The sequence below is a fragment of the Morchella sextelata genome (genome assembly GCF_020137385.1).
Source record: "Morchella sextelata strain SCLS chromosome Unknown scls_16, whole genome shotgun sequence".
Taxonomy (NCBI): domain Eukaryota; kingdom Fungi; phylum Ascomycota; class Pezizomycetes; order Pezizales; family Morchellaceae; genus Morchella; species Morchella sextelata.
In genome coordinates, this window is record NW_025408631.1 from 699,727 (window position 1) to 719,105 (window position 19,379).

Below are 19,379 nucleotides of genomic sequence, written 5' to 3' on the forward strand. Positions count from 1 at the left end.
CTCTCGAGGTTGCTCCGCGGTAATTGTCCAAGAGTATTGTTGAGACTATTCCGAAGAGTGTGGCGACTTGGAACAGAAAGATATTGCGGAAAGTTAGGCCTTAAGTTCCTCTGTACTTCCATCCTAGATAAACAAAGATGTATGTACCTACCCAGAACCTATTGGAGGGTAGCAAGGGTATTTATTCGGGAAGGCTTCTCGGGTGGTCCCGCAGAGCCGCCACTTCGGTTAATTACATCATGTTCCAGAAATCCCATTTTCACGACGCCACATCCCGGCAGTATTGAAACACTACATGTAGCCACATGTGCATGTATGCCTGCGTTGGTGTGCCTACATCTGAAGATCTGTGATCGTAAACATTAACTTACAAATGTACTTTGGATTACGGACTTGGGCTATCGTTCTAAAATAGCACATGAAGTGATAATTGATTGGGACCATATATATATTGAATTCTTAGCATGTTTGTATGTGAAGAGTTTAACGACTCAAGTACCAGCTACATGTACTAGCTTCTCAGAACAGTTGAAGAGTAACAAGAATTTTCTATAGTTACTGTAAGCTCGTTTCTCGAATTACGTGTCAGATAGTTGGTTAAATATTTCAGGCCTCTGGGAACGAAATCACTGATGATTTTACTGTGAGGGAAAGATTGGGTCGCCTTACATATATTCTCAATTTCTCAAGCGATAGCAAGACTGGAACTCAAGTTCGGTAAAATTTTAAATGGGCTAACAAACAACCAATCTCAAACGGTTGACGAAACTGAACACGAAGCTCGCAAGGCCTAACCAACAACAACGTAATCCGTTAAAACCCAAACCAAGAACTACATATGATTAAGTAAGTCCTACATGACAGTGTTGGGGCGGGCCATAGGAGCATATTTATTGAGTAATATAATTAGTGTTAAATTTTAACGATCATAAATTGAGCATCATCTATAAATACTTCATAGCAAATGCTAAATGCTTTTGAGCTCTTCCATATCTCACAGACGTCAAAGATCAACCAGATTGACAAAGCCAAATTTATAAAGCTTAAAAGCCAATAAACTCGCTCGTTATTAATTACGACGCAATTCTATTCACGTCTTATAATCTTTGTCGTTTCGAATTCCTGGCTCTTGCATGATAGCTTCACCTCATCAAAACCCTACAGAGGTTCAAGAGTTTTGGATGTACTAAATGTAGTAAAGACCCAACAGGATAGATCATGACACCGATGAGCAGGAACAATTCTGGTCCATGCAACATGTAGATACTAGATACATGCGTGTATATGTAGGTACATCAACGCCCACCAGTTTTTGTAGGGTTTGGTGTGACCACAAAAGGATATTCAATTAGTCGACGTTCGCCGTGAAAACCCCGCATGAACAGCCTCATCAATCACAGCTCAACAGCTAAAATGTAACCTCATCGTAACGGAATTAGATTGGTGGCTGGGAAGTGTCGATGAGACATGTAAATCGGCCTGTGGCAGTAGGGCACCGCAACTGTTAATCTCTGACCAAGCTTCTCGTATAGGTGTCTTGGAGCATTTCACATCATCGTATCTCAAAGCCTCTCGACCTTCCGTGTCTAGTGATACATGCTGATTAGAGTGTTCCGGCACCGCCAAGGGGTTTCGCCGAGAAAAAGTTCTCTGTGGAAAATCTGCTTCTCAAGGTGTAGAGTTCCGGCAATACCAAGAAATTCTGAAGAGATCGCTAGTATGTTTTGGGGCTCAAAGTGTAGGGTTATGGTAATTCGATTTTTGGTGGGGAAGACTAAACTCTACTGTGGAATAGTTCTTGCCCTTTCGGTATCTTAGTTTGGTTTACACCAGTATCTGTGAGGAGCCTGTATTCACGCACGAACACAATGCACACTAATTTCAAATGAGAAATGAGAATTGTGTATATTGTAATGATGATAAGAAAAGAAAGAGGCTTAGCTGACTACAAGAAAATACAATCTAACTTAGTGCCAAGGAAAGTGCTTAGTCATCTCATGACAGTAGCATTGTGTAGGGATTAAAACATACCCCTACACTCTGAACTTGACGGTCAAGGGTATCTTCAGATCCCTACACTTTGAAGCACAAAAATAAGGCTATCCCCTGGATGTATGAGACATTGGTAAAATCTCTCTCATGCATGAACGTCATGTGACCTTGAATTTGGGTGAGAAAACGTCCAGGTAAGCAGCTTGCTGCCTTTGTCGGTCTTTGGAATACTTAACGGTGCCATAAAGTTCGCAGTTCGCTGCCTTACCTCAGTCAATCATTTCCTGGATAGGCCACGCTAATGCATGAGAGAGATTTTACCAATGTCTCATACATCCAGGGGATACCGCTTTAAAAGATGTTTCTGTGGTAACAGCGAAATTTCTGGGCGTGCCGGAACCCTCTATTGTCCGTCTGATATCGAAAGTAAATTGTCCCAAATCAAACCCTTCGCTAACTGCTAGCGCATATTATAGTAGGTACCTTTATATATAACCCTAACCCTAACCATAAAATTTTCACCTCAGCCTACTCTAACAGGCACAGAGTCGGTACTCTACCGGTAGACTCCTGGCTGCCGTAGATCATCACGCTAGAGTTAATGGAGAATCCCAATGAAGACTTTGATGCTCATAGGCCGCGGCTGGACCAGAAAATCCTTCGGACAACCAGTGAAAGAGTGAAGTAGGTAAAGACGCATAGACACCGAAATTTTGAAATTCGTATTCAGCGCTACTGTACCTACGATCAATGTCCGCTACAGGAGCTCCTGGGCGATACCTATGTACTCACTCTACTCACTGAACTACTCGCAGCAGGTAACAAGTACCCGAAAATGCACGTCCTAATCTGCAATTTCCATTGGAGTAGAAGTCAAAAATACACCAAAAACTTGCAGCTGCATATTCGGGTACTTCATGCCTGTCGCGAGTACCTCTACCTTCAAAGTGAACCACGGATCCATGGCTAAAATCTATATCTGGTGCCGCAGGATGGTGATATCTGCAATGCACTTTTCTGCCATTGGATGAATATGCGAGAATGGAATGCCCTTCGTGTCTAGATTCCGTGTGGAGGGTTCAAACTTCAGCCCAGAATAAGTACACTATGTACGATTACCGATCTGATAGAGCGCGGGAAAGGATTTTCTCGGCTCTTCGGCTTTGTAAATGTGGAGAACCTTCCCCTAAACCATGCGAATTGCGTAGGAGGCTTACCCCAGACGAGCCATAGGCATAGGTAGATGGATGGCGTCCTGGGCCAGGCTTCTCGTTTCCACGAAGCCTCAAAACACGAACTCGGGCCAGAGATTTCTGTTACAAATACAACTCTAACTCATGATCAAGTCCTCCACTAATCCTCACACTTCAATTAGCGAATTATTTTTCCTACATACTCGAGAAAGGCCAGGCCTAAGCGTAGGTACTCCACGTTAAGCTGCAGAACCAAATCATGTTGAGTTTTTCCCCATAAAGTGGTGCGGTTTCGGAAAGGTGGCCGGCTCAAGACGAAATAGAAATAGGCCCAGTTAGTTGCAGACGCGGTGCATCCCTAAGCGGGCGGGTAGATATCTGACTGTTAGAAGTTAGTCTACGGCTTGAAGCTTCTACTCTGGAGTAGGTAACCAACGTTGCATCTAATGAAGGGCGAGGGACTCGGAGAAATCTCGGGAGAAGCAAGAAAGGGTGTTAGAGATTTGCACAGATGAACCCGTGATTATCATTACTACTCCTGTTTAATCCAGTGCCAGTAGAGTATTACTGACAGCCATTATTGATAAGAGACGGAGCATCATGTGCAACTATCGGAATTTGCCACTGGTAGAAGACATTTTCAGTCGCTACTGGCCTTAATAATAATTTTATCCATCCAGCAAGCTTGCCCTAGTGCACTAGCTAAAGTCTGGGAGGAAAAAAATAATCCGACGGCAAACCAAGATCTGAAGATCTCCAGCACGTGTTGCTACCTAGCTCATGCACAGAGAAACTGCCCCGGAGCTTGCTAGAATTCCAAAAGGCAAAGGAGAGAAAACGACTTGAGGTTATGGCCAAAAACCCGGTACATGATCGATGATTGCCGGTAGTTCAAATTAGTCCCAGAGAAAATCTCACACAACGTTCCTTGAGGCTCAAACGCATCTGAATTGAAAAGTCCCCACTACTCTAAACAATATGTCCGTGCGCCGAGACTTCTTTATTGACTGGACCATGGGACCGTGCGCCGGGGGTGGGGAAGCGGTTCTTGTCTGTTTAATATTTGTTATGGGGAAACTCGGGACAGTGCCGAAGCAACCGCCACTTAGACTGATCCCTTCAACTGTGTGCAACGTCCACTCTACAAGTCTATGTGCGATTTGTTACCAGGGATGTCTATCTCCCCAAGTGATGTAAAACCTGGAGTGTGCGTCGGAGTGGGGGACCCTTACTCTTGCATCCGGATGGCGGACCGTTGGACCGGCTAAAGTTGGATTCCAGCCACGACTTTGGACAGCTCTGGTGGGGATTCAAGATCAGCCTGGAATTCATTACCTAGTGGGTACATATAGCTCCCATGATGCAAAATTTCCCCATCGTGGGTCCTTATCTACTCAATTACTCGCTAGTAGCTGCCGCCTTCAGAGATTTTACGGGCTGCCGCTTGCTGAGGCACAGAAAAAATGCGTGAGGTGAAGCAAGAAAAAAAAAAGAACTAAAGCTAAAAAGAAAGAAAAACTGCTTGATTAAGCTAAAGAAATGAAGGGTCTTTGGTTCCTAGACCCTTTCCCGAGAGGTATCCTTCGGTGCTACGGCCAGACGGGTTGGGTATTTTCAGACATATATATAATTCCCCCTCCTCCCCCCCCCTCTCCTACATACATCGATCCATCCTCCCTCACCCTCAATTACCCTGTACACCTCGGGTATTTCGGTCGTTGTATCCTCTCTTCGGTCGTTCCATTCCCAAGGATCTGAATTTCGGGGGTGCCAGAGGACGAAACCTAGCAGAAGCTAAAAGGATCTTTAATAATAATGTCGGGAACACAGGCAAATGGGGCCCAAAAACCGAAGACAAAAGGATTTCCTGTTCAGCAATTGTTTGTCTTGTGTAAGTTACAAAGCCCGCGGGATTTGAATTTTTCTCTGCGCCCATTTCTAACAATAACCAGCATTATGTAGGATATGCGAGCCAATATCGTTCTGCTCAATTTTTCCCTATATCTACTACATGATTAAATCATTCGGAAATGCGGTAGGTCGTCTTTGGATAGCCTCTGGGGTATGAAATACTAATAAACTTATAGAAAACCGATAATGAAATTGCCGTTTACGCGGGGCTAGTCACATCTGCATTCGCCTTTGCTGAGTTCACGACCGGTATGATGTGGGGTAGGATCTCTGATAAATACGGGAGAAAGCCTGTATTGATTATGGGGCTTGTTGGAACCATGCTTAGTATGATTATCTTCGGATTTGCGAAGAGCTTCCCAGTGGCTTTGCTAGCAAGAGCTGTAGGGGGAGCCTTAAATGGAAACATTGGTGTTATTCAAACCACTGTTGCAGAGCTGGTAACTGAGAGGGAGCATCAACCTAAAGCGTATGCAGTTATGCCATTTATCTGGTGTTTAGGGTAAGCTCCTCTTTCTATCGCGCTACCTATAGTTTCTAGTCCATGACTGACGCGTAGTCAGTTCTATCATTGGTCCAGCTCTAGGTGGTCTTTTGGCCGAACCTGTCACTAGATATCCCAATTGGTTTTCCCCCGGTGGACTCCTCGAAGAGTATCCATATCTGTTCCCAAACATGGTTTCGGCAGGAATCCTTGTTATAGGAATCGTTATTGGTTCCCTGTTCTTGGAAGAGACCCATCAGGTCTTAAAGGAGAAGCCAGACCGCGGTATAATTGCTGGAAGAAAGATTATTGCTTTCTTCAAACGGAGCAACAACGAAAAAAGCAAGTACGAGGGGCCAAATGAGTACAATTCCCCACCCAGCGAGTCTGAGAGATTGATTGCGCAAGACGGAGAATCAAACGACAATTCAGGCTATGAGACTTTTGACAACTCTGTAGCTCAAGTTAAGAAGGCTATAAAACCTCCATCGGTTGAGAAAGCTTTCACACCCCCAGTAGTGCTTCTCATCATCTCATACGGAATTCTTGCCTATCATACTATGGGCTTTGAGCAACTTTTCCCTGTGTTCTTGTCCACTCCTCCTGCAGATGAGCCGCCTCACCACCCTTTCAAATTCGTCGGAGGATTTGGTCTTTCGACTCAGGCGATTGGATTCATCCTTTCTATGCAGGGACTTATATCCATGACCGCACAGTTCTTCCTCTTCCCACCCATTGTTGAGTATTTCGGGTCGTTCAAGGTATATAGATTCTGTATGCTTGTCTACCCGATCGGATACATCATCGTTCCCTACCTCGACTTTCTCCCAGCAGAATACAGCATGGTCGGTATTTATGGTGTCCTTGTGATCAAAATTATCATGGGTGTCATGGCATATCCATGCAACGCTATCCTGTTGACGAACTCTGCGCCGTCTCTACTGGTCCTCGGTACTATCAATGGTGTTGCAGCTAGTACGGCGAGTATCTTCCGCGCCTTTGGCCCGACTATCACTGGGATAATCTATTCGAAGGGCTTGGACTATGGCATTGTTGGGTTAGCATGGTGGGTTAATGCTGCTGTGTGTGTTTTGGGCGGGGTCCAAGCATTGTGGATGGTCGATGGAGCACTCGTTCTCCACCCTGAAGTGGAAGCAGGAGAGATGGATGAAGAAGCCGTGGAACAAATGGCGGTGGATGTACAGATTGCCCATGCAGGAGTCAGTAGTACGGAGGGCTTTGTCAACGAGTATCACATCGTGAAGAAGGCTGCGGAGGAAGAAATAGAGCATCATCAGCAAGAGGTAGCTGCTAGCTTCGGTACATCAAGATCATTTGGTGCATCAGGATCGTTCATCGCGTCGAGGTCATAACATCTATTGGCTTTGTGGGGAATGCTTAAAGATGTTGCGAGGGAAAAGGGTAGGCGAATGAAAGGGAAGAAAAGTTTACAGCGCAGGATACCATTTGGGAATCTTATCAAGGGCCTCAAGTTATTTGGGTCTTTTTTCTTTTGTATTCCTTTACACATTTCAGGGTTTTATTTTGGGGGGCTTTTGGATTTCGGGGTTTTTTATTCGAGTGGGATTTTGTGTGCCAGTAAAGTTTGCATATATCAAGGATTACTTATGGCTTAAGACGTTATCGCCACGCATCAATCACGGGGTTTACGGGCCGATTATTGAGGGGCCGAGAGGGGATGGGATCTACGAACCGGGAGGAAGCGGAAGATCGGGACGACATTCATGAGGAGGCGTTAGCATCTCGGAAACCGCTTTTGTTTCTTATTTTCATTTAAATGTGCCATCCTGCGGCGTGGGGTATCGTTTTTGTTTTTGTTTCTCCTTATCTTTGGGCTATCTTGGGCATTATTTCATTCTGCGGTCACGTAAAGGGCATTTGTATCTACTTTCTTCTTCTCAATGCTTAATCGTGCTCAAAAATCTCCACATACCGCCAAAACTCGATAAATTGGCTATCTCCGGCCAGGGATTATCTCTTTAACGATTGGTTGAACGCTATTGATCAGCCTCAGAAGTGACCATTAGTAGCTAATTTTGATCTTGCATGCATAGCCAATTTCTCGAGTTTTGGCGGTATGTAATGTGACGCTTTCGGTGTTTATGCAAGTCATCCAAGCAGTGAGATATCCTCCGATTGGAGGATCATGTTCAAAACATTACCACTATAGTGCATCTGCAGTCTGTGAATCACCCGACCTATAGATATTGTCCTATATGCAGTTCTGGCGTTTGGAATGCAGGGTAGTTCAAGTACACCTTCAGTCTTAGATTCTCACTCGGCTACGGAAGTGCAATCTTCCGGCATTTTCCAAGCCTTAATTTCGTTTGGAATTTAGTATCACTGACTAGTCATAATTTACAATCTTATTGGGGTATAAAGCCGACAAATCTATATGAGGACAGCAGGCTGGATCGGCATGTGCAGTCGAGTGATAAACCATGATGCACCGCCTAAATAAAATCTGAACGATTGATTGGTAGACGACTCATTGATTGTTTGGGGTTGGGCCCATTATAAATGGAAAGAATCTATGGCTAAGAAGTTTAGTAGAGATTGAGAATCTAGTGCCTCAATATATATATATTACGGCGACTACCATTAATTATATAAGCTTCTTTGATAGGACGAGTGAACTGTATTACATGTAGTTACATATTCGCTTATTTGATAGACACAGTGGATATAATTACATGTATTCTACCTAGATACATCGACAGAATGTACTTGGATCATCGGATTTAAGGGATAACATACGCATGGACATTTATATCTTATGATCAACTCCATGACCTTTACCAAAGCTGCCCTTTAAGGTACATGCAACTAAGTCGGTACGCGGTACGTGAATTACTTATAAGTATGTAAAAGCGTGGTTTAAATGTAACTGACGTAACTATATCTTTCTACACGTTCTACCACGTGCACCAGATAAAATATTGAAATCGTAACTACTAAGTGCGTGTAGGGTGTACAATGTATATGTACATACATACATGTAGGTACATGCATACAGGTTCTGTGGTGCCACTAGAACATCACAAAATACAACATACACTTAGATGTAGTCACCTCATCACTCAGACAAAATCCGTCCACCTAACAACAATTTAAGCTCTTCAAGTATCTGACTATTATAACCCATGAAGGGCTCCTACAACAGTTCGACATCGAATAGTAGCCACAGCCAGTCGATTACTAACAATATTTCGTAGCTACTGGTTTAAGCGCTTAATTAAACGGTAAGACGACTATCATCTAATCAACAGATCTCTGCTGATATGGTTAACACGCCAATCTATCTAACCTACATGTAAGTACCTATGCGGCGGCCTATGGTGTATATATGTACATGTATGTAGGGGGGCACTGTGGTGCACGGGATGTTAGTGCGGCATCTCGACAGCGCTAGCTTAGCCGGCCATATGGGGGCTATGGGTCAACCACCGTGCAATGATTAGGATTGCAACAATCTCTGTACATAGTACTACATTTAGGCCACCACCGCTTAATCGAACGCTTTATTGAATTAGTAGATACAGCGAAACCTTTGTGAATATATAATGGTCGCTTGATTGGCCAATTGAGCAACTCTAATATTAGCGGATTTAATCATTTAGGGCCCGTTTGGAGGAAGTAAAGTTTAGAAACCGCGTTAAGCAACAATCCTGTTAGCAACCGGCAAACAGAGAAATCCTTAAACGGGGTTTGGTTTGCAAACATGGATACCGTTTGGTGGGTTTAGCACATGTATTTTGGTGAGGATGTGCGTTGCAACATGGAAAAGCAAGTCAGACCTACTTTTTCAAAACTCCGTTAAAATCATCAAAACTGCACCTAAAAGTGGCATCAACTTTTCTCATAACGGGATTTTCAGTTTTAACGGAGTTTTTTGACTTTTAACTCCGTTTAGGCCGTTGCCAAACGCGCCTTTAGTCTATTACATTAAAGCGTTGGGCGATTGCCCGATTACAGGTAGTGTATTGCAATTTGGACACGGGCCATGCATGGGCTACACTATCTAAGCAAGCAATCAGTTTGGTTTACCCTTGACCGAGCCCTGTAGTCAAGGCTGCTGTAGCCACGATTAACACTACATGGAACAAGATGTACCACCATTAAGAACTCCCTTCAATCAACAGAATTTGCAAAATAGTTTTGCCTCTACGAGCTGGATCAAGTTAATTATTACTCAACTGGGACATGTGCGTTATTGTTAGTTAATGAGGCATCATTTGGCGGATGCTCTCTCCAAAGTTACCATCTTACTACACGCTCTTAAACCACGGGGCAGGCTAGCTGATTTATATACACGGTAGTATGTGCATGTGTGATGTTATAATGAAGCATCGACCCTTTTTTTTATATCCTCAACTCATGAGTATAAACATGTATAGTTACCATAATCAACTAGTATATCTTTTATTTCTAAGTGACAATTAATTTGATGTGGGCTTGTTACCTGTTCTAGAATTCTAAGATGCGCCTTTAGGGCTCGGGGTTAATTATTTTACGTCCGTCACAACAAGTCACTCGCCACTCTTGGCGCCACACGCGCCACATCTGCTCGAATTGCTTTATCTTTATATAAGTGAGTCTTCGTATAATATTAAGGAATATAACCAATTCAACATCAAAGGCAGCCCTGATATAATCGTATCCTGGGCTGGACCTGTTTTGAATTAGAATAAAGGTATTGAATCTGCCAAGATTTAGTTTGGTACTCAGTTTCTCGCCAAGAAGCCGATGGGATCGACTTTTTGCAACGCTGACACCTCCCTGTCTATGAGATTTCTACGTCAGCCTCCAGCAAGACCCCAAAACGACGAACAATCAACTTGTCGGAACAAGTGAGAGATGCCACCAGGACTCCTCGACTCCTCCGAAGACGATTGAATTGGTTTCACGATAGAATGGATCTTAGCGATGACCTTAGGTGGACAACTGAGATGTCCATCGGTATCAGAGATGAGGGGTTCATGTGTGAAGGATAAAATATCAACACTGGCCACTTCTTTCCCAAGCCGTTCTGGCAAGGCGATGGCTCGGAAAAAGTATTTTTTTTTCAGCTGCTTCCGCTATCCTCATCCTCCTCTTCAGATTTCACAGTTTCGGCGAATGGAACCCAGGAGAGAGAGAGAGAGTCAATCATGCCCATCGCCGCATGCCAACTCAACGCGACGGTCGAGCCGAGATAAACTCGAGCAGACTTGTTGCTGAGCCTCAATGAAGGTCCTCTGCAACCTGAAATTAAAAACAGGACCGGACGGATCTCTAATGTCTTTTATGAGATCTTTCGGAAGTCCCACGAAAACTCGTTTTAACTTGTTTTTATTGTTTCTTTCTAACTTGCTGGAGCTTCGTTGCGGCTGTGGCTTATCTCGGGTTTGGTATTCTCTCCCCGAGCCGGTCGAACAAAGAGCCCTTCGGCAAAGTGCTTCGACGGCACTGCTCTCCGAGGCGACATTAGTAGTATTAAGGGAATTTACAACTCTGGGCTGTTGAAGAAATCGTTTCGGAACAAAAGTTCTAGAGCCGAGACGGAACGCTTATCGGAACGCCGTTGGAACGGCCGACAGTGATTGCCCCTATTCCTACATGTGCCTAAGGTGTTGTTATATGACTTGTGAAAACCAGATGAAGTGAAAGGCACATAGGGGAAAACAGCGCAGTGCTGACAATCATCAAGGGTATGATTTCCATGTGGGATCATGTCATTCAAGCAGTGATCGGTGGAGGGCAGATTGCTGTGGGGGTGATTCCCCACACGACAGTTTTGGGGAACGAACTCAATAAGAAACATGGGTCAGGACATCTAAAGGTAAAGTCTGTCTTATATATTGGACTCTGTGAGGAACGATTTGCGGGATGATACTTGGGAGTTTTCTTCTGTGTCTTTTTGTCTTTGTGGGCTGTTCACTTGATTGCGGCAACTCATCAGATAGAAGTGTACACTCTCCTCTTCCATGGTTGCTGCTCTCAAATAAAAACTATATACATATAAGGGCAGTAATCAGGAAGAGGTAGAGTAGAAGATGGATATAAATTGGGAGGGTTAGTTTTGGTGATGATTGCTGGTGCTATAATTGCTGTGGTCTGGGAGAGCAGCAGAGAAACTCCACGAGCATCCTATCAACAGCGCCAGCGTCACCGACATCAGTACTGTCGGCAGCAGCGTCATCATCATACTTACCTTGCCAGCCGGATAGGGAGGAATACATAAAAAAGAAAAGAGGAGGAAGAGGAGCTGAGAGAAGAACCCCCGAAAGAGGTAGTTTTTCGAGTTGATCTCACAGGCTTGGCGCAAACCCCCAACCCTCACGCAACAGCGGCAACGAAGGAATCGCAACGCCTCTCCACCACCTCGCTACTCTCATTGCAGCCACAGCTCTATCAGAACAACTGCGATTATATCCCCCCTCAAAGCCCTCCTACCGACAATCGCCTGTACACGAAGGTCATATTGCGACATCGAGCATCCATCTTGCCGAACCCTTGGGTGCCTCTTTAGTATGCCTCCCATGTGAATTCCTGGAGGAATTCTCAATCGCTAACGAACTTTGTTGTTTCAGGTCGTTCTCACGAACTAAGCTTCGTGACACTCGTGACAATGTCTAAAGCTATGAAGCCTCCTCCAGGCCCAGGTCATCGTGACAGCAACAGAGATATGTGGCGGCCCAAGACCGAGGAATCTGAGAGAGGTAGAGAACGTCAAGACCGTTCTATTTCAAGAGAGAGAAGACGTTCACCCCCACCGACTGCATCAAGGAGGAGGCATGGTGGAGAACGTGAATCGTACAAAAGCCCCGTGAGGACGAGGGAGTTTGATAAGCCTCCTCAATCATCATCACGGCGAGGAAGGAGTAGAAGCGTGGAAAGCCGACGTTCGACTCGTTATGGGTCAATGTCACCTCCTCGTGCTTCCCGGAATGGACGACATACTGACGCCCCCTCCGAATCCCGTCATTCTACCTCACACCGTCACAAAAGACGGCATCAGTCTAGATCGCCGTCTAAACGCAGGAAGAGCCGGTCTCCCGGGCATTCTCACAAAAAAAAGACACGGCGTCCTCGTACGCGATCGCGAAGCCGTTCAGATGCAAGACGTACAAGGAAGGATAACTCACCTTCGCCAAGACCTCGATCACCACAAGGTAAAAAATATTCCCGTCGAGCTCCGTCAACAAGGGATCCCGACCGTAGAGATAGATCAGTGTCCTTTTCCCCAAGACGTTCTCCCCCATCTGCTTCGAGGTCGTATCGCAGACGTTCACCTCCGAGGACTCGGCCATTGCCAACACGTCGGCCCTCACCACCACCACCTCCCTCCCCGGGATATCAAAGGCCATCCTCTCGAAAACAATCACCGCCACCTCCGAACATGGGCCCTAGAGGTGATAGACGTCCTTTTCGTCGACGCTCCCGCTCACGTTCACCACGTCGTGGCCCTAATTCACCGCCGCCCTTCAGACGAGTGCGTTCACCCCAGCGTTCTCCACCACCGCCGTCGCCAATGAATAATGGTCGTTCTGCGACACCTCCAATGCTCACCAGGCCCACCCGCGTGAAGCCTTCACCACGGCCAGACCGATATTTTGAAGGTGACGATCGAAAGACTAACGTAGACTTAAATATGACCGATGTTTCTTCAGATAAGCTTGATACTCCGCCACATCGGGTGGTTTCAATACATGAACATGGCCCTAGTGTTATCTCGGGACGTGAAATGTTGGACAGTGATTCCCGGAAATCAAGCCCCCCTCATGAGTCTCATCATCAAAAACAAGATCATAGTGATACTGATAGCATGTCCCACCCACCACAAGCGGAATCTAGCGCTGGACCATACGTTAATCCTGATCGCCAGAGAAACATATTTTCTGGTGGTAACAATGAGTTTGCGGGCGGGAGGGGTCGAGGGCGGCCGCAGGATATGCATCATAATCAAATGTTCACATTCCTTTTATCTTTTGTTTGAAGATGACCAATCCGCTGACACGATTGATAGGCAACCCGCCCATGAGAGCCATGCACAGCAAAAGTACCCTCGTCGTGGGTCCCATGGCTCTACATCTTTCCATGAACAATCTCAACACCACGGCTCATCCCACCAACAGGGACCACCCCATTTTCAGCCGGGATACCGCGGACGTGGACGTGCTTACCGTGGAGGCCGATATTCACCGCCTTTTGAGCAGCGGTCGTCTACATATGATAGGCGCGGTTCTGAGCGTGGGCGTGGCGGTTATCGTGGAAGGGGTGGACCTGGGCATGACCATGGAGAGTCTGGTAGGGGAGGGCGCCGTTTTGATCCGCAAGACCAACATCCACCCTCCACGGAAAACAGCCGCCACTCGCAACCTTCATCTCCTGGCAACGATTCTCATCCCTCAGCAGTTGAGATCCGGGCCAAAGAGGAGCCCGAAGCGATTCACCAGAATCTTGATAGTGACGAAATGATGAGAGATGACCCTGGTCATGAAAATGAGAAGGATCAAGGGCACACCGATATGGCACCGCCAACTGGCCCTGCCCCAAAGAGCCCTCCTCAGCCTCTAGATACTCGTGCGTTTAAACGCATTGGCGGCTCGAACGATGTCCGCAATGCTATCAACCAAGAAGAGAAAACGAGTAATGGGTTTAGGCCCTTCAGCATCTCCCTCGGAAAAAGCAGGGTCGGCCCGAAAACTGCGATGCTTCCGAAAGCTCTTGAGGCCACCCGAGAGAGCGCCCGCGAAACTACTCGGGAAAATCCTAGTGAGAATGTTCGTGAGAATATCCGCGAGAATGTTAGGGAGAGTGTGCGGGAAAATATTCGGGAGAACATCCGCGATAATTTTCGGGAGAACATCCGTGAAACAGGGCGCGAAATCAGCCGCCAAAGCAATCGTGAGAGTTTCCGCGATCATTTCCGCGACAACGGTCGACATCCCGACCGACATCCCGACCGGGAAAGCGGACGGGACCTTGGTCGTGGGCGAGACACCGGCCGCGATATTGGACGTGGTGGCCGTGATGTCGGGCGGGATAACGGTCGCTATCTTAGCCGTGATATCGATCGCAACGCTGGTCGTGAGATTGGGCGCGAAGCCTACAATAATAGCGGCCCACCAACTTCTGGCTGTAATAGCGCTCCGTTGGGGAAGAATGCCGTAACGCTCAAGCTTGCAGCGAAGAGAGAAGCCCCCGTCGTCAATAACGGATCTGATATCCCCAAGCGACAAGTTGAAGTAGTCAAAACGCCCGCCGTGGCCAAGCCCATAATCATTGCAAAGGAAACATCTATCTATAATAGGCTTAGTATGGTTGGGGAGGGAACTTATGGGTAATTCATCTTCGCTATTCAAAAAAATCGGCATACTAATTAATCTACAGAAAGGTTTACAAAGCATCAAATAATATCACCAAGGAGTTAGTAGCTCTGAAACGGATCAGAATGGAGAGTGAAAAAGATGGTGTAAGTTTTCTTTCTATTTATATACGAGCTATACTAATGATTTCAGTTCCCCATCACTGCTGTCCGAGAGATGAGGTTATTGCAAGCACTCAAACAAGACAATGTAATATGTCTATTAGAGATGATGGTTGAGAAAAGTATGCCCCTGTCTTTATCCCAAGAGCTTAGTGAGATATTGATGCGCTTTAGGTGATTTCTACATGGTTTTTGAGTACATGGATCATGATCTTACCGGTATTTTGAATCATCCAACTTTCCGGCTGGAGCCTTGCCATATCAAGCACCTTGCAAAGCAATTCTTCGAAGGTCTTGAATATCTTCACCATCGCGGTGTTCTTCATCGGGACATAAAAGGCTCCAATATCCTATTGAATAATGATGGCCAATTAAAGATTGCCGATTTTGGTCTTGCAAGGTTCTACACCAAAGCAAGTAAGAAGCAATTGGATTATACCAACCGAATCATCACACTTTGGTATCGCCCACCCGAGATTCTTCTAGGCGCTACAGCCTATGGTCCCGCCGTTGACATCTGGAGCGCTGGTTGCGTATTTATCGAGCTCTTCACACGTCTGCCTGTCTTCACTGGCAAAAATGAGATTGATCAATTGGATATCATTTACAACGTTATGGGGACACCTTCAGAAAGGATTTGGGCTGGCTTGAAGGAGACTCCCTGGTATGGACTGTTGAAAACGCCTGCAAGAAGGAGACCGAAATTTAGAGCGAAATACGAACCGTATGTTTAATCCAACTGCCACTATATAACCATTACTAACGAATCTCTTCTGCTCAAGGCTTCTGCCAGAATCCGCGCTAGAGCTTGTGACCCAGATGCTTGAGTATGATCCTGATAAAAGACCCACTGCTGAGGATTGTCTAAAGCATCGATATTTCTCAGAGGAGCCTGCTCCCGCTCCTCCACTAGGGTATATTTATTTAATAAAATTCCTGGATTGATCTTCGGTTTTTCTAACAGTGCTTTTTTTTTTTGCAGACTCCGAGATTTGAAAGGGGATTGGCACGAGTACGAATCAAAAATTGAGCGTCGTAAAGAGCGCGAAATTAATGACAAGAAAAAGCGAGCTCAGCATGAATTGGAGAAGAAGAAATGGAGGGAAACCCGCGAGGCAGAGAAGAGAAAACTTGCGCAACAGGAATACGATCCCGAGAGACCACCAATTAGCGATTCCACTCCAACAAATTCCTCAGTCCCGGTCAAACGGAAGCGCGACTCTTTGGACGCGGATGATCTTGCATCCGGTACCAGCTCTGCTTCCAAGAAACGGGTAGAGTGACGCATTCACGGCGACAACACAAGTTACATCTATCACTTCAGGATTTATGAATGCGAGAGATTGTTAGAAACGTAGGGTTAGATATGTGGCCTTTTGATTCTGATGAACACTGATGTTTTCTTTTTTTAACAAAAAATTGGGGGAAACGAGGCGTTTGGCATTTGCTTTTCTTTTGCTGAGGTATCATTTATTTTCTTCTTCCTTTATTCTTTCTCTGCGCAACTGATCTTGGTAGTATCGATTATACCTATCTTAGTTGTTGCACAAAAAATTACGTCTCACTTAGTTTTGCGCGTTTTGATAACCAATTCCTCCTCTCTTCTTATCGTTTGCTCTTTTTTATCCCCGCCTCTTCTTTTTTGTTCACCATTTTCCCTCCTGAGCCATAGAGACAAGGATCGTTTCTGCATTTCTTTCTGTCTCTTGCATCATCGGACTTCTTTGTATCTTACTTTCATCTCCCCCTTCTCCGCCCTCCTCCTACCCCCCAATATTGGTTTGAGATTGAATTGTCCACTGCCCATGGTGGTGGCAGTTAATCTGTCTCACTATCAATAATTGGTTGCCTTTCTTTCTCTTTTTTTTCTTCCTTTTATTACTATCGTAATAGTAGTAAACTTTGAGGGTGCTGCTAGGGGGTATACTATAGTTTGAATGTAGGAAATGACGATTGTGTGTGTGTGTGTGCGTGTGTGTGGGGAGAGGTGATAAATAGGGGTAATTTGAAAATAAAAATAAAGGGTTTGACAGGAAGATATTTTTGGTGTGTGTACTGTCTATAGAGCGGTGGCATTACTGGAAGTTGTAGATGAAAGATCATGTCTAGACCAACACGGGTGGGGAGGGTAATGATTGTTGAGACAAATATGATGAGCCTGGCTAGCAATGATTTCTGCAACAACTTTTTATCGAACCTCACGTGTGCTGTCACAAATAGGGCTGACTCTCGCGAACCTTTTTTTTTTTCATAATGCAATCAATCATTCATATAATATAGTTATATGGTGTAATATAGCTACACCTATAGATGTATTTTTAGTTTCGTCTGAGACAATCATTCTAATGCTGTATGTACTTTTAAGTATCTACTGTCTGCATCACCTCCAACTTCAAATCTTAGCAGCCGCGACCTCCGAGGACGGAAGATGGAATCCATTGGCGACCGCCAACATGAGCTGATGCGCAATCGCCGTAGCCGGTGGAAGTCTCAAATCACCCTATATTATCGAACCACATCCCCCAGTCAGCCCCCCCACACTACCTAGTCTCGATCGATCACACCACCCGTGGAAAATTTAAAAGTGGGAAAGAAGGAAAGAAAGAAAAACATACCTCCTTATACCCCTCCGGGGGTGCATCATGAAGCCCATTCTGCGGCGCCTCCAGCGCAGCCTTGACTTTTTCGATGGGGAACCACTGGGCATCCTGGAGCTCGGGGTCGTGATTGAGCTCGATTTTCTCGCCGTCGGGCAGGGCCTCGCCGATGGCACCGATCATGAGGTTGTTTGGGTAGGGCCATGGCTGGGTGGAGTGTATTACGACGCGGCCGACGCGGACGCCGGACTCTTCCCAGGTCTCGCGGCGGACGGCTTCTTCGAGGGACTCGGCGGGCTCGCAGAAACCGGCGAGGGTGCTGTAGAAGTTAGGGGGCCAGCGGCGCTGGCGGCCGAGGAGGAGGTGGGTCCCGGCGGCGTTGAGGATCGCCATGATCACGGTGGGGTCTGGGGGATATTAGTGGGGTATGCGGGGAAGGTAGGGATGAGGGGTGTTTGGTACCAGTTCGGGGGAACTGGAGAGGTTAGCTTGTGGGCTTGTTGTCAGGGACAGGAGGAGTGCTTACAGCAATGTTGTGGACTCCCTTTCGGGAGACACAGGGCGGGCGCTCGAATGGCGCATCATTTGGAGACTTTTGGAACGCCTTGTCGAATTGAGGACATGTCCGCTTAGTTCCAGCATGGACCGAGATTGTACGGCCTCCGCACGCAGCACAGAACTGGTTGCGGCTGTTCCAGTCCATTAAGCTCCTTGCGTGCGCCAGAATCGCGGCTAAGTCAAAGTCACATCAGCACTAGAAACTCCCTCCTCTCTCTCTCTCTCAGGAGCCCATACCATCTCCTGGAACCAAGCTCAGGTCAATTCTGACTTTGCGGAACTCATAGCCGGGTTCCTTTGTCGCCTCCTCTGCAACCTTCTCAAGCTTCTCCTTCAGCTCCCCTTCCTTGGGGCTGATATCCAGTGCAAAGAAGGGCTGCCCCTTGTAGTTTCCACCGGCGCCACTGTACTCGAACGTTGAGTCCGTGGCTTTCTCGTCGAGACCGAGGAATATGAGTGTTGGCGCGCTAACCCGAGAGTCAAAAGCCTCGATGGTCTTTTCTTCGTCGAGATCATATGGCTTCCCGATCAGGGAGGAAACGCACTCGTATTTGACCCATCCGAGGTTTGTTTTTGAGGATGCGAGAGGGTCGAGGTCGCGGAGGAGGAGGAAGCGGGATGCGGGGAGGGCGGCACGGAGGAAGGAGGTGTTGGAGCGGAGGAAAGAGACCCGGTTAAGAGGAGAGCCTGGGGGGTGTTAGCAATGCCTTAGGGGGGTGAAAGGAGACAGAAGCTGCGTACCGGAGAAGTAGTTGACGACTTCGCGGCCGAATTTGCGGGAGAGCATGGAGTTGGGATACTCGGCGCCTTCAGAGCTGTAAGGTGGTGCTTCCATTGCTTGCTGGGAGGTGAGATAGTTGGTAATGGGTGAACGGTAGATAGGGCTCAGATGCAATCACTCACTCGTTCACTCACTCAAGGTATTATTGAATGAAGACGGTGGGGATTAGCTGCTCTACAGGACTTTACGGAGGAGGAAATATGTCGTGAATTCCGTCGACTAATCCACGACCTAGGATCCATGCTGGCTCCTCCTCAGGCACCGGAGGAGATAGGAATAGTCCATGATGCAGTTTCTCCATTTCTCAGCAAGCCAACCTCGGGAGAAAACATGCATTTCTAATCCTCACACCCATCCCATACGGTCCAAT

General features: G+C 46.4%; 4 protein-coding genes across 4 annotated transcripts; 2 read left to right on the top strand and 2 right to left on the bottom strand.

Annotated features, from left to right (window-relative positions):
* Positions 1 to 5,000: 5,000 nt before the first annotated feature.
* H6S33_003891 (uncharacterized protein) lies at positions 5,001 to 6,953 on the top strand (the record flags this gene model as incomplete). Its single annotated transcript, XM_044835238.1, has 4 exons — positions 5,001 to 5,076; positions 5,138 to 5,220; positions 5,273 to 5,598; positions 5,660 to 6,953. 4 exons carry the CDS (start codon positions 5,001 to 5,003, stop codon positions 6,951 to 6,953), a joined length of 1,779 nt encoding a protein of 592 aa, XP_044691425.1.
* A 5,370-nt stretch (positions 6,954 to 12,323) lies between these two features.
* H6S33_003892 (uncharacterized protein) lies at positions 12,324 to 12,950 on the bottom strand (the record flags this gene model as incomplete). The annotated part of the gene is made up of 2 exons (XM_044835239.1): positions 12,324 to 12,569; positions 12,729 to 12,950. 2 exons carry the CDS (start codon positions 12,948 to 12,950, stop codon positions 12,324 to 12,326), a joined length of 468 nt encoding a protein of 155 aa, XP_044691426.1.
* A 32-nt stretch (positions 12,951 to 12,982) lies between these two features.
* Positions 12,983 to 16,356, top strand: H6S33_003893 (uncharacterized protein; the record flags this gene model as incomplete). Its single annotated transcript, XM_044835240.1, has 7 exons — positions 12,983 to 13,551; positions 13,610 to 14,926; positions 14,977 to 15,058; positions 15,105 to 15,195; positions 15,248 to 15,797; positions 15,856 to 15,987; positions 16,056 to 16,356. 7 exons carry the CDS (start codon positions 12,983 to 12,985, stop codon positions 16,354 to 16,356), a joined length of 3,042 nt encoding a protein of 1,013 aa, XP_044691427.1.
* Positions 16,357 to 17,465: 1,109 nt separating this feature from the next.
* Positions 17,466 to 19,063, bottom strand: H6S33_003894 (uncharacterized protein; the record flags this gene model as incomplete). The annotated part of the gene is made up of 6 exons (XM_044835241.1): positions 17,466 to 17,573; positions 17,689 to 18,077; positions 18,133 to 18,145; positions 18,197 to 18,402; positions 18,466 to 18,915; positions 18,970 to 19,063. 6 exons carry the CDS (start codon positions 19,061 to 19,063, stop codon positions 17,466 to 17,468), a joined length of 1,260 nt encoding a protein of 419 aa, XP_044691428.1.
* Positions 19,064 to 19,379: the final 316 nt, after the last annotated feature.